The sequence below is a fragment of the Caretta caretta genome, chromosome 25 (genome assembly GCF_965140235.1).
Source record: "Caretta caretta isolate rCarCar2 chromosome 25, rCarCar1.hap1, whole genome shotgun sequence".
Lineage (NCBI taxonomy): Eukaryota > Metazoa > Chordata > Testudines > Cheloniidae > Caretta > Caretta caretta.
In genome coordinates, this window is record NC_134230.1 from 12,464,255 (window position 1) to 12,478,874 (window position 14,620).

The window sequence follows — 14,620 nt, forward strand, 5'->3', positions numbered from 1 at the left end:
TTGGAGTAATCTGTTGTAATTTAGGTTCCTTTTTCGGAATTCTACAGAATATTCTGCTTTCATCTTCAATTAAAGAAAGTCTCTAGCATTTTGCAGTTTTATGAATGGTGTGTTCAGTCATTTGGATTGTGCTGCACGTTTGAAGAGCAGTAGAAATGGAATGACTCTATTTTCTCTGGCAGAAATTCCTGAATAAAGTAGAAGAAACCTTCCTGTGTATTTGCTGTCAGGAGGTGGTATTTCGGCCAGTCACAACAGTGTGCCAGCATAACGTGTGCAAGGTGAGTAGCCAGGATATCTGTTGTTGCTCATTAAGAAAGCTGTGAATTTCCCTATCCAAAATAAAAGTTCTCTACAGCCTTTAAGAATTGTATTATGGCTTGACAATTATGTAATAGTTCTTCTCACAGACACCTTGATTTGCCTTTCTATCTTGGTTAAGGTCATGTGAATAATGGTGACTTGAATGTTCTGTGACACAGAAGTGCCTGTAATGGACTATCCACTGTTCTGTCCTGCCAGCATCCAATTAAGAGACCTCAAAAGATTAATCACTGTTGGTTGAGTAAGCCTGCTAGCCCACTTAACTATTGTTTGCAGTGTTGTTGGTACCAGGATATTAGCGGAACAAGACAGGGGTGAGGTAATAAAAGATACTGCCTCACCCACCTTGTGCCCCCCACTTTTAACTATTGACGGACTTGTAAATATGATTGTGAGAACTGTTGTGAATTATTTCCTGCAGAGACAGTGGCTGATCTTAGCAACTGTGCAGTTCTTGCTCTTTAATAGTGCAATCATAAATTTAAACAATCCATATTGTATATTTAAACCTTGTGCCTAACCAAATCTCTTCACAGAAGAAAACATGCAAATACTTCCACTGTCTCACATGGCCACTCCTGAGTTGTCCTCATCCAATCTGGGTTTTTGTCAAGTGATGAATGGACTTTGCACATACCTTCTCCTCTGCCTAATAGGAGCTGTGTAAAATGAGCGAAGCTCTGCAACTTAATCTCTTAATGTCTTTTCTGTTTCTTTCCTCTCCCAGGATTGTTTGGATCGATCCTTCAGAGCAGATGTGTATAGTTGTCCAGCTTGTCGCTATGATCTTGGCAAAAACTATACTATGCAGGTGAACGAAACGCTGCAGGCCCTCCTAACTCAGCTCTTCCCTGGTTATGGCAATGGACGGTGATTCTGTAAAGCACTTCTAACTTCCTTTTGTTTAAACTTGTTATTGGGTTTTCAGCGGGCTTAATTTAAAGAAATAGTCTCCCTTCCCCAAAAAAGTTTTTAAGTCTTCCTTGTTATAAAATCTATAAACTTTGCGAAATCTTTTGTATGTTTGTGGGTATTTTATTTTTGTTTAAATGTTGGATTTTGCGTTTCTTTTCCCCCCTGAAACCTGCCGTTCATCAGCACAGGTGTTTTTTTTTTGTTTTGTTTTTTTTAATGGAATTACAAACTGCTTCCGGTAAGGCTGCTAAAGTTCATGACACAGTTCTCAATGTTCCCTTTTTTTTTTTAATTCAGAAAATGGCTTATTTGCTTAGAACAATCTTTATGAAGTCTATGGATTTGGCCATAAAAGTAGATCTGGTATCTCCAAGGCAGCATTTTGATGCTCCAGTTGTACAAGATGGTTCCTGGCTTATGACCTGTGACCCAGGTCGTTTTTTGGTAACCTTTTTTCCCCTTGTGCTTGTATCAAATTTTATTAAAAGCCATTCCCTACCAGTTTTGTCCACAAAAAGCCTTCATGCATTAGCCAAGTAGTTGGGGCAATAAGAACTACTACCTCAGTTGGACTTTTCTCTTACTTAGGGAACTATTTGTTCAGCCAGGTGCTGTCTTCTATCCAGAATGCCATAGTAGAACATACTAAAGCCATTTTTAAGTGCCTTTGGTCCTTTATGGGAAAGACAGGGGTCTGAATTGCCAATTTTTTTAAGCACTGTAATGTTTAAATTGCCAGCCGGATTTCTTTTGGGTAAAAGTAACACTGTAGCTGTATGTCATTAGTGTGGAGTTGCAAATTTTAAGGTTTTTTTCCTGATGCTAGATGTATTATCGTAACATGCATTTACTTTTTCACTGCATTTCTACCTGGAAGTGAAGGATAAGCTTTTTGAATAATTTTAATTGAACATCTTATGATGATTGTACATGAGACCAGGAAACCTTAATTTTGTGAACAGTATGTCTTTTCCTAACAGTACCAAAGTTAGCAGTTTAATACCTCAGCATACCAGGGACTTTTTTATTACATTTTACTGCACACAGACTGGAACAAATATGCCTGTTTTTTAACTTTTACCCTTTTAAAATTATAATGTTAATATGTTAAGGAAAAACTTTTTAATAGGTTTTTGCTGAATTTGTCAATTTTTGTACAATGTGCAAGTTGAAGTTCTCAAAATAAATATCTTTTCAGATTAAAATGTTTGCCTCTGTCTCTCTTTAGGTTTTGAGATTGTGAAAATATTTCAATATTGAGATTAATTAAAATCTAGATTGGGATTCCTTTGAAAATCCCACCCTAGATCTATAGCATAAATGCAGGAACAAGGTAGAAATTTAATTTGAATTTAGAAAACTTTGTACTCTTAACACTTTTTTGTTTAAAGGGAACAAGGAAATGGATTTTCAGATGCATCTAGTTCTGGAGGATTGAATTGGTGGTTCATTATACAGATTTCATTAAGAATTCTACTTCTGTCACAATTTTTCTCAGGTAACAGAATAAGAGATTGTGGAAAATAATACTGATATCTTTGAAAGCTGTTGTGTTGAATCAGCAAGAAAGGATTATATAATAATTGAAAAACATTATCTTGGTACAATCGTGTATTGACTTTGACACACGTGTGCAAAATATTCCTGCAGATGTACACTTCTTTATATGAAGGATCTAGGTATATGTGAAAAACTTCCTCTTACATTTAAAGAATAAAATTAACATTCTGCAGTTTAGGGCTGTTGAAATGTGAAGAAGAGTGCTTCATCTAATCCATTAGATACCATTCATTGGCCTTTGAGGAGCTTCCCTAAGGCTCCTACCTTCATTTAGCACCTTCCTTCTCCTCTCTTCCCCCCTCCCCCCCCCCAAAAAAAAAAACAACAAAACAACCCAACAACAACCCCACAACAAAAACCTATGTGGTGGTAGATGGTTGAGGGAGCCTGCTGTGGCCTCTGAAGACACTGGAGGAAAACTGTAGGCAGCTCTGGCAAAATTCCTGAACTGTGCTTTATTGCCAGAGCACCCCGAATCAGGTGGAAATCATAGTTTGTACCATGGATTTTTCTCAGAGTCTCTGAGCCCAGGTCAATTGACTCAGGATCATGGGGCTTGGGCTGTGGGGCTAAAAATAGCAGTACAGATGTTCCTGCAAGGGGCAGAAGGATCTTGGAGAACAAATGTTTTGACTAGAAAGCTTTGCTGGCATACTGTTACTGACAGCTATTTTGGCAGTGTGTGTTCATATCTGGCTGCCTTTGCCACTGCAGTGTCCTCACAGCAGCTGATTGTATCACCTACAGACTTTTTTTTTTTTGGTAGCACTGTGGATAGACATCCTCATATCTCTGCACTGCCCTCTGGCACTTTATTGTGCTGCTGTCTACTGTGGGCTACCATTGCTTTCAGGGAATTCAGACTTTGAGGTCTGTTCCATCCAGTAATGTACTGTTCTTTTTCACAACATTTTTTCCATCTTGTTGCTAAAACATATATTGAGCACAAATCTTGGGACCGGGCCAGTAATCCTCTTCTATTTGTGGAACCACAGTAGTTGGACATATAGCAGGGATACTGAGGATGAATGGATGATAGACTGCGAATGAAGCTGACTAGCTGCTGCAGGTATTCACAGACCGAGAGCACACAGTGGAGTGGTGGCTTTGGGTCTATACAATGAGGAGAGGGGTGGGACTAGATCATGATCCAAATCTGGAATGACCAGCAGTGGTTCCAGAACTTTTGGATGCACAAGGCCATGCTCTGGAGTTCTGTGCCAAGCTCACCCTGCAGTGCCCAGACACCAAGATGAGAGCGCCTCTGCCAGTAGAGAAGTGGGTGGCAATTGCTGTTGGGCTATGGACAATCAGTTTGGTGTTGGAAAATCTGCAATGGGGGGGGTCACTTATGCAGGTGTGCAAGGTGACTAAGTATATCCTGCTGCATAGTATTGTCATATTGTACAACATGCAGGAAATAAATTGATTCAATGAAAAGAGCTGGTAAGGTGATATATGGGATACATATCCCTATTTTCTCCCAGGTGTCTGCTCCCCCAACTTTTCACACACCCCATTGCTTCTCAATACACAAACTGAAGACTGACTTCTCCATGCATATGCAATCACTGTCTCCCCATGGGTAACTTACTGACATGAAAGTTGGCTGGTTAGAGAAGGCTGCTCTTTTGTAGGAATATAGGCCTTCATTTGACAAGCTGAAAGTAGGGACATCTTCCCCAGGCCAGCCTATTGATGCTATAATGAGATTGCAATGCCAGTTGTGATTCTCTGGAACTCAACTTCCCATTGCCTGCCTGGCTTATGAAGTTATTGACTGGGTATCTGGACAGAAGAAAGACTTTAAGTATTGCCGGGGCAGGTGCAAGGTGGGTGTGGAGTGTGTTTGGAAAACTGAAGAGCAGGTGCATATGTCTCATGACCATGCTTGGTCTCAGCAAAAAAAAACAAACAAACATTCCTGTTGCTGCATGCTGTGTATTGCATAATATCTGCAAGGCCAAGAGGGAAATGCTATTACCAGGTGGAAAGGTGCTGGCTTTTGACCAACCTGAGACCAGACCAATTATTGGTGCTACTGTAAGTGCTGCCCAGGTGAGGGAAGTGTTAACTGCCTGCTGTAAGTATGTGTTTATCTAGACAGTTACCTGGTTTATCAGTTGTGGGCAAGAGGAGACTGCTGTGGGGCATTTGTATCAGTGTTGTATGACAGAAAATAAATCGAGGTTTTCACAAACTTTTTTGAATTGCATTATAAATAAATTGGTTAGTCTCTAAGGTGCCACAAGTACTCCTTTTCTTTTTGCGAATACAAACTAACACGGCTGTTACTCTGAAACCTGTCATTATAAATGTTTAAAGTTAAATTCATGGGGGAGGGAAGTATATCCTGCTAGTCCCACTCCAGGTGTTGCTGCAATTTAGATGTAGTCAAAACTGTTCTTATTGTAGACCAGACTAAGCTGGGATGCAAAGGATACTGTGGCAGGGAGGACAGGGGCCGGAGTGAGTTCTTCAACCCTCGCCAGAAAAAGAATGCTGAGGTGCTACTAGAAAAGGAGGACTTGTGGCACCTTAGAGACGAACCAATTTATTTGAGCATGAGCTTTCGTGAGCTACAGCTCGCTTCGCCGGATGCATCCGATGAAGTGAGAAAAAGGGCTGTTACTCTGAAACCTGTCTTTAGGCGCTACTGGGTATGCGCCCCTGGAACACAGCTAGAGGGGAACGGGGAAGACCTCTTAGAAAAGCCGCGCTGTGCAGCTTTTTATCTTAATTTTAAGAAGTACTTTCTGTCCCTGCTGGGCTTAGGTAGAGGAAAAGCAACCCCTTGCGAGGGGGACGTATGTGTCACGCTTGTGGAAACTTGCCGGGGCGGCGGGGAGAAGCGCAGGTCCCAACTGCGCTGGCAGGGCTGGGGGGAGAAGCGGGCGCTGGCCCGGGGGGGAGGCGGCTCGACGGGGGCACGGCGCCCAGCTCTGCAGCGGCACGGCGGGGGGCCGGGGTGCAGGCGGGCGCTCTGCCTTACCCTTGGCCCGCGGGGAAGGGCTTGCGGGGCCGGCCCTTGAGCGCCCTGCCCGTTCACGGCTTGCACGACGGGCTGGGGGAGGAAGGTGTAGCCCTGTATCAGCCCCTCCTCTCCCCGGAGAACAGCCCTTGGGCCCCTGCCCTATTGGTGCACAGAGCCCTGCAAACCCCCCGGCTTGCAGCTGTGCCGCTCCTCACGTACTCACTTCCCCGCAACGGCGCCTGACAGCAGGGTCGGGGGCGGAGTGACTGGCACCTCCGCCAGCCCCTCCCAGCACGCTTCACCTTCTCCCACCCAATGGCGACGCCGCAGGGGCGGGCTTTCTCGTTCCTCTAACCGGGTTGGCCGAAGGGCGCTGAGTGGCGTGAGCGCCGGCAATGGGCCTGCCTGGCTCGGCTCGAGGGGTGGGCGGGCCGTACCCGAGCGGCCTCTTCCACTGTGGGCTTGTTGTTCGGCAGAGAGGCCGGGGAGTGGGGGACGCCGCTGCCCGTCACGAGCCGGGCCGCCAGTGGGCGCGGAGGTAGGGGGCGGCCTGGGCCAATGAGGGAGGGAAGGGGGCGGGCGGCAGGTAGGTGCTGGCGGTGGGATATTGCCAGTATCCACCCTCGGCCCCCTTTCCGCTTTACTCCCCCTCCCCCGCCCCCGGGCCGCGCTGTGCTGGCTGGGAGCTGCGGGGTGGCCGCCGAGGAGGCGGTGCGGGGACGGGAGACCGGCCGCAGGCTCAGGTAGGGCCCCGCCTGGGGGGACGGGGATTCGCCTCAGCGGCCGGGCCGGGCCGGGCCTCAGCGGCCTGGGGCTCGGGCTCCCCCGGCCGGGGCCGACGCTCTCGCCCCGCCCCGTCCCGCCTCCCCCCCTCACGGGACCCGGCCCGTCCCCGGCGTCCGCTGCCTCGGAGCAGCCGCTCCGCCGGGGCGACTCGGCCCGGCCTCGCTCGGTCGCGGACACCCCTTTCCCTCTCTCCCCCCAGCGCTGGGGCTTCTCCCGGCCCGGGACCCGTCCCTTCCCCCCGCCCCCTGCTCGGGCCCGGGGCCCTCCAGCCTGCGCCCTGCGGGGCTGGGCGCCCCCCTCAGGCGCTACCCGCCCCGGGCTGGCGGGGCGGGGGGGCCCGTTCGTGGGGGACGCGTCTCCTCCCTCGGCCCCCGTCCCCTCCCCGCTTTGTCTCGGGGGTGCCTCGCCGCTGCTGTTATTTTAGTACCGCTAACTGCGCAGGCTGCTCGGAGCGCCCCCTTCCCCCCCCCCCGGCCGCCCTTCTCCTGGGCCGGGGGGGGGTCCGCTGCCCTAGGCTTCCCGGGGAGAAGTGTCCAGCCCCCGGGAGAGCGGAGCTGATAGTCCCCAGATCTGCCCCGGGGGTGTGTGTGTATGTGTGTGTGTGGGGGGGGGGGGTTAGGCTGGGAGAGCAGTGGGGGGGGGCTGTTGGAGGAGGGATGGCAAGCATGGGGTTGTGTGTGGGGGGGTTAGGCTGGGAGAGCATGGGGGGGCTGTTGGAGGAGGCGGGATTGACAAGCATGGGGTTGTGGGGGGGGCACAGTTGCGAGCCCCCCCTTAAAAATGTCTGTTAATGTCTTGTGAAAATAAAGCAAACTGGGTGGGGGGTGGGTGAACATGATGTGCCAAAGCCCCAGATGTCTCTCGAGGGGCCTGTGCAAGCACTGGGTCTGGGAGGGGGGGGTGTCAGTGGGCTTGTGAACAGTTGTTACATGATGGAGGATTTATTTATGCGGCGAATAGTAAATGAGCTGGTAAGCGATTTACAGCAGGATTTTCCTCTGTTAAAGGAGATGTTCGTGTTTGTGTCTTTGCGGAGGGGGGAGGGTTGTTTTGTTTTTGGTAGCTGCAGATAGGTCAGTGGTGTACTTTTAATATCTTACTAGTTCACAAAAAGCTTGTATTTAGTGGAAATGTGGGTAGTACTATTGTGGTACTGGAATTGGCACCGTCTAGGACCTGAATTTAGGCTTTTAGGCTCTAAAATATAATCCCAGTGTTAATGGAAATGTCCTTGTTTATATTTAGACATTTTTGCCCTGAAATGTTTGCAGCACAAACATTGCAGTTCTGTGCTGCTGAATGAGAAAGTGAAAATGATTAGCTGGGTAGTTTCCAAACTGTGATCCTGAGCTGGGAGTGGTCTGCAGAGGACTAGTTGGCTGGTCATATAATGCTGTCTGTCCTCTTCTTGTTTCTAGCTGAGAAATTGTGTTTTAAAAATAGCTAGAAATATATGAAATGCTTTTGTCTCAGTGGTAGTGTGTGATTGCCCACTCCCCTCCTATTGGTAATCTCTATGATTGAGTGTGAATGAGTATGAGTGTCTTGTGGACAGTCTGTTAATTAAACTGTGATCTAGCCTGTCAAAAAGTTTGGTAGCCCCTGAACTGGAGAACTTGCATTCTTCAAGATGAAAGTGTTGCATGGAGATGGAGGGACAATATACACTGTGAAAAGTAATACTAAAAGCATATCTTTTATAATCCAATTTAAAGTGTTTAAAATTGGGCAAAAACTTGGTTTTAGAATGGTTTTTTTTCTGTGACATTTTATATCTCTTGTAATGAACAAATATGTTATACATATGGATATTACCTTGGTGTAAAATTCAGACCTCCTAAAATTCAGTTAGCAACCCGTTTCCCAAAATGAGGATCAAAACCTCATTAAAGAAGCTCTGACAATTTGAAATCCAGCCTGTTTTTTTGGTGTTAAAGGTTGGAGGTTCTACTTCAACCTCTGAGATTCCCTTCTACTCCTTGTAGCTTTATGTTCCCAGTTAGCTGTTTTAAATATTTGTGCCCTACTGCTGTGCGTATTAATGAGAATGTCCTATGGAAGATGCAGGAGGTAGTTGTCCCACTGTACTCGGCACTGATGAGGGCTTAGCTGGATGTTGTCTGGTTTGGGGCACCATGCTTTACGAAAGATGTGTCCAAATTGGAAAAAGTCCAGAGAAGAGCAACAAAAATGATAAAATGTTTAGAAAACCTGACATATGAGGAAAGATTAAAAAAAAACAAACAAACTGACCATGTTAAGTCTTCCATCCATTCCATCCCCCTGTCATTCAGTCCCAGTTTCTGGCAGTCAGAGGCTTACGGACACCCAGAGCACTGAGTTGTATCCCTGACTATCTTGGCTAATAGCCGTTGATGGACCTATCCTCCGCGAACTTCTCTAAATCTTTTTTGAACCCAGTTATAACATTTGGCCTTCACAACATCCACTGGCAAGGAATTCCAGAGGTTGACTGTGTGTTGTGTGAAGAAGTACTGCCTTATGTTTGTTTCAAGCCCTGCTTCCCATTAATTTCATCAGGTGATCCCTGGTTCTTGTGTTGTGTGAAAGGGTAAATAACACTTCCTTATTTACTTTCTCCACACCAGTCATGGTTTTATAGACCTCTATCACATCCTTTCTTAGTCATCTCTTTGCCAATCTGAACTGTCCCAGTCTTTGTAATCTCTCCATGTGGAAGCTGTTCCATACCCCTAATCAGTTTTGCTGCTCTTCTCTGTACTTTTCCCAATTCTAAAATATCTTATTTCAGATGGGGCAGCCAGAACTGTATGCGGTATTCAAGGTGTGAGTATATCATGGATTTATATAGTGGCATTATGATATTTTCTGGTTTTTTATCTAGCCCTTTCCTAACAGCTCCTAACACCGTTACCTTTTTTTTGACTTGAGAAAAGAAGACTATGGGGGGATCTGATAACTCTTCAGATAGGTTAAAGGCTATTATAAAGACGGTGGTGATTGACTGTTCTTCATGACCACTGAAGGTAGGACAAGAAGTAATTTGCAGCAAGAGAAATTTAGGCAAGATATTAGGAAAAAATGTTCATACTTTTAAGGATAGTTGAGTACTGGAATAGACTTCTAAGAGAGGTTGTGGAATCCCTGTCATTGGAGGTTTTTAAGAACTGGTTAGACAAAACACCTGTCAGGGATGGTTTAGGTCGTAAACCATCCCTGACAGGTGTTTGTCTAACCTGTAAGTATACCTGGTCCTACATCTGCATGGGGGATGCTGGACTAAGTGGCCTGTTGAGGTCTCTTCCAGCTATATGATTCTCTGTTTTTGTCTTGAACTGAACTGCTGTTGGATCACATGTAATGGAGACATATTATAGCCTGAGGCCCACACCAGGGTCTCATCCTTTACCACAGTAGTTCTCAAACTTTCCAGACTACTGTACCCTTTTCAGGAGTTTGATTTGTCTTGCATACCCCCAAGTTCCACATCCCTTAAAAATGATTTGCTTACAAAATCAGACAAAAATGTGAAAGTATCACACTATTACTGAAAAATAGCTTTTCTCATTTTTACCATATAATTATAAAATAAATCAAGTGAAATATTTATATTTTACTTACCTTTCAGTATATCGTATATAGAGCAGTATAAACAAGTCATTATCTCTATGAAAGTTTAGTTTGTACTGATTTTGCTAGTGCTTTTTATGTAGCCTGTTGTAAAACTAGGCGAATATCTAGATGAGTTGAGGTACCCCTTGGAAGACCTCTGTGTACCCCCCCAGGCTTATGCATGCCCCTGGTTGAGAACCACTGCCTTAACAGATAGGGTAGAAGTGTGGGTTACTTACTGATTAACAGATTGTAGCAAAAAGAAAAGGAGTACTTGTGGCACCTTAGAGACTAACCAATTTATTTGAGCATGAGCTATGCTCAAATAAATTGGTTAGTCTCTAAGGTGCCACAAGTACTCCTTTTCTTTTTGCGAATACAGACTAACACGGCTGTTCCTCTGAAACCTGTCATTATGCAAGATTGTAGCAGGCACCTTGAGTGATCAAAAAGAAATTCAGGTATCTTGCATATTCAAAATTCTTGTGGAATAACCTTTCAGAGGAATTTTAATGATTGGGAGAAACTTGTATATCCAGCCATAAATGGGTAAACATATTGGCTGTGTGATTTTTCTTTTGCGGGGGTGTGTGTGTGTGCAATCTGTTAGAAATTATATAGTTAAGTTTTCTGGTAGGATAATCAACTGTGATCCAGTGAAGTGAGCTGCAGCTCACGAAAGCTTATGCTGAAATAAATTTGTTAGTCTCTAAGGTGCCACAAGTACTCCTGTTCTTTTTGCGAATACAGACTAACACGCTGCTACTCTGAAAACTTTGATATGGTAAACAATGTCCTGGTATTTAAGTGGCCATAATTAGGCTACAAAGTTTACACCTCATTAAGATGAATAGGGAAGTTCACACTTGGTGCTGTTGTTTGTCTGTCTTCCTGCAGGCTGAGACAACCATGCATCAGTTAACACATTGTGAAGTGTCTTTGCAACCATAAGGGCTACAAACTAATTTTTTTAAATTAGATTGAAACGTCATGAACATAGAAGAATCTGGGAGACAATGAATGTTTTCCACCCCTTGCTCCCCTGACTTTTCAATGTTTTGGGTTGAAATATAGAAAGCGCATTGTGGTGGTTGACCACTGTATCTCCATTGGTTACCTGCTTGCATCTGTGGGCAGCATTACATGGAATGTAATGTCCATTAGTTGTCACCCATGTTCCAAATCAAATTTGGCAGTCTAAGTGAGAGACTCATTGAATACTGTTAGAAGCCATTATGGTTGGTGTGGCAAAGCAGGATGGTGTGTTTGAGTAATAGGTTTATAATCCATGTGCTGCATTATGTACTAAATCTTGATTTAAAAATTATTGCATGTAAAATCTAAATCTCGGATGTTAAAGTAACGATTTATCTTTATCATGGGCTTAAGTACAAAATCCTCGCTCACTAGTTTTCTTGGCAAATATTTTCTGTCACTGGTAACATATACAGGAGGCCAGACTAGCTGATCTAATGAGCCCTTCTGGCCTTAAACTCTATAAATCTAGGTTATTTTTAAAAAAAATTTGTTGGACGAAACAAAAGTTTACACCACTCTTGGACTGACTTCACAGGATTTCAGAGCAAAGGGAATAGCTGTAGTAGCTAACTACAGTGAGGATGCTATAAAGAAGGTTACACACTATCCCTCAATAGCAATGTACCTGGATATACTCTCTCAACCTTTCCAGACTACTGTACCCCTTTCAAGAGTCTGGTTTGTCTTGCATAGCCCAAGTTTCACCTCACTTAAACACTACTTATATACAAAATCAGACCTAAAAATATGAGTGTCACAACACACTGTTACTGAAAATTTGCTCACTTTCTCATTTTTACCATATAATTATAAAATAAATAAATTGGAATATAAATATTGTACTTACATTTCAGTGTATAGTATATAGAGCAGTATAAACACGCAGTATAAACGAGTCATTGTACGAAATTTTAGTTTGTACTGACTTCACTAGTGTTTTTTATGTAGCCTATTGTAAAACCAGGCAAATATCTAGATGAGTTGATGTACCCCCTGGAAGACCTCTGGAGGGTACACATATCCCTGGTTAAGAACCCCTGGTCTATAGTAAACCATTGTTGAGAGGGATGGCATTTTCCCATCTTGGATTTGCTCTACTGAGCTAATTCTGTTCGCTACTCACTATAAGTTTTTTCTTATTCTTGGGCCAAATATTACCTGTTTGCTCAACTTATGAATATGGCCGTAAGATTAGTTAACAAATAGTATATGATGGTAGGGTAAGTATTTGAATTTATACTTGCATGGTTTAATAATCATATTTCATCATATAAGTTGTGCAACTCCATAATTATGTACTTGTTAGATGGCTGAAGGCACTAGAAAACACACCTGTGCTTTATTGTGCTGTTTTGGTATAATAAGACCTTTGATCTTTCTGTGCTTTAACCATGGTGATGGTTTGCAACATTTCCTCGGGACTTTCACACCAATTACTTTGGGTGGCTAGTAGACTCATTTTCCCTATCCCCAAAGAGACAGAGCAGGTTCACAGATTTTATTTTTAAACTTGACTTCAGAGTCACTGTATTTGAAGCTGCAGTTTGGTGAGAAGGTAATCTTGTTTGCAGTTCAGAGTTCATCAAGAGCCTGCCTTGAAATGTTTGAGAACTAATGCTGCTCAGAATCTGCAAGATAATGTAGGGCACTAGAGAGAGCTCAGTCGGACTCAGAGGTCTTATGCCTTCCTATGATATTTTAAGAAATTTTGTAATATCAAACAAATATGGCAATAGTTCATTGTTGGCCTAACAACCAGCATTTTCTTGTGTCAGTAATGTATATATTAGGGTTTGAAGCTGTAGACTCGAGAGAACAGAGCTACTTATTAAAGCTGAATTGCAGAACTTTATCTTCATAAGAGATTAAGGGAACAGGGACGCTATCTTGCTGTCTCCTGTGTGACATTTATGCTGCATATATTAGTGTCTTTGCTTTTGTTTTTTTCCTTCTGTATCCAAGGCACCTTTTTCAATATTGTTTTCTGTGAAGCTAGCTTTCTTTGTTCCAGATTTTGTTTTAACTTTGGGTTTGATTTGCAACTCTTCCTACAACCATAACTTTTTAAACATGTATTTGAAATTGAAATTCAGGAAACAGATTTGTATAATGTACATTTGAAAACTGTTTTTACATTTTTCCTGGCTGCAAAGCTAATATGTGTAAAAACTATCTTAATTCATACAAATTCAAATGCTTTTTGATGCTTTAAAGGTTTCTTCCAGAATAGCATTTTACTGAGGTATATTTCTAGAGGCAAGTAGAATACACTCTGCTTCTAGGTCCTGTCTTTCTCTCTGCTGTCTTGTACTTGTGCTCAGTCTTTTCCTGAGCTGATAATTTTCTGGCAGTGCAGCTGCCTTAAAGCTTGGAATCTAGGTCAGTGTGTCACACCCACTGTAGGCAGGGCCTATGAGCATCTTGTATATGAGAGTACTAATAAGAACTTGAATTCATAGAACAGTAAAAGCATTTATTAAAATCTCATGCAGATGAACAGTAAATATCTGAAATTACAACTCCATAGACTACAATCCTGCAATAACATTTTCAGCAATTTGCTCAATTTGAATTTTGGTAATCATGGTAGGGTTGCTGAAGGTGGGCTATTGGGAGTTAATCTTTATGAAGCTAGTGATCTGCTATAGGAGTTGCGCTGAGTGGTGGAGTAATTAGGTTATAATGGTGTAAAATTATTTCAGGTGCTCTGATAGGCAAACAGTAAAAATAGACTGTAGATAACTTCATAACTTCTCAAGTTTGCAGCACTCTAGATTCTGAATCAATTGTTGTGGAAAGATCAACAATTGTTGTGGAAAGATCGGATGCATCCGATGAAGTGAGCTGTAGCTCACGAAAGCTTATGCTCAAATAAATTGGTTAGTCTCTAAGGTGCCACAAGTCCTCCTTTTTGCGAATACAGACTAACACGGCTGTTACTCTGAAACCTGTCTTGTGACAGTTATTTGGGCAATTTTACTTAGAGCCCTGCTGCTCCCCAGTTACTGTTCTGAGGCCATCTGGTGGCTTTTTAAATGAACAGCCACTGGGGCACATTCACAGCTGGACCGAATACACCTCTTCCAATCAGCAAAAGCCATGTGGTATGTATGCTGTAGGGAACAGAGCCCCTTTAGCCACAGCAAAGTAGAGCTTCTAACTGGCTGTGGGTTGTATCCCGCTGGGCAGAGAAGCAGCCAATAGGAAGGCAGAGGTGGGGTATAAACCTGGAATCGGCTCTCATGTGACTCAGTAGGGTGGTGGCTGCTGCACCATTTTGCAAACGTCAGTGATTTTTTTTATGGCAAAAATTTGGGCATTTTGAAGCAAATTGACTTTCAGTGATTTTGGACCACTTTGAGCTTGTGAACACTGCTCTGTGTTTATCCATGTGCAATAGCTGTCAGCCAGAAGGCAATTCTTAAACCT

At 43.7% G+C, this 14,620-nt stretch overlaps 2 protein-coding genes across 7 annotated transcripts in view; both read left to right on the plus strand.

Moving 5' to 3' along the window:
* UHRF1 (ubiquitin like with PHD and ring finger domains 1) overlaps positions 1 to 2,444 on the plus strand; it is a 33,276-nt gene extending 30,832 nt beyond the window's left edge. For all 4 annotated transcript variants that reach the window (XM_048831057.2, XM_075123146.1, XM_048831055.2 and 1 more), the window contains exons 16-17: positions 183 to 281; positions 1,052 to 2,444. In XM_048831057.2, coding sequence (XP_048687014.1) covers positions 183 to 281; positions 1,052 to 1,198 — 246 coding nt within the window. In that variant the 3' untranslated portion in view covers positions 1,199 to 2,444. The remainder of the gene's footprint in view (positions 1 to 182; positions 282 to 1,051) is intronic.
* A 3,904-nt stretch (positions 2,445 to 6,348) lies between these two features.
* The window catches only part of KDM4B (lysine demethylase 4B), a 177,271-nt gene continuing 168,999 nt past the window's right edge, over positions 6,349 to 14,620 (plus strand). For all 3 annotated transcript variants that reach the window (XM_075123313.1, XM_075123314.1, XM_075123315.1), the window contains exon 1: positions 6,349 to 6,516. The gene's annotated coding sequence lies outside the window, so the exon portion shown is untranslated. The remainder of the gene's footprint in view (positions 6,517 to 14,620) is intronic.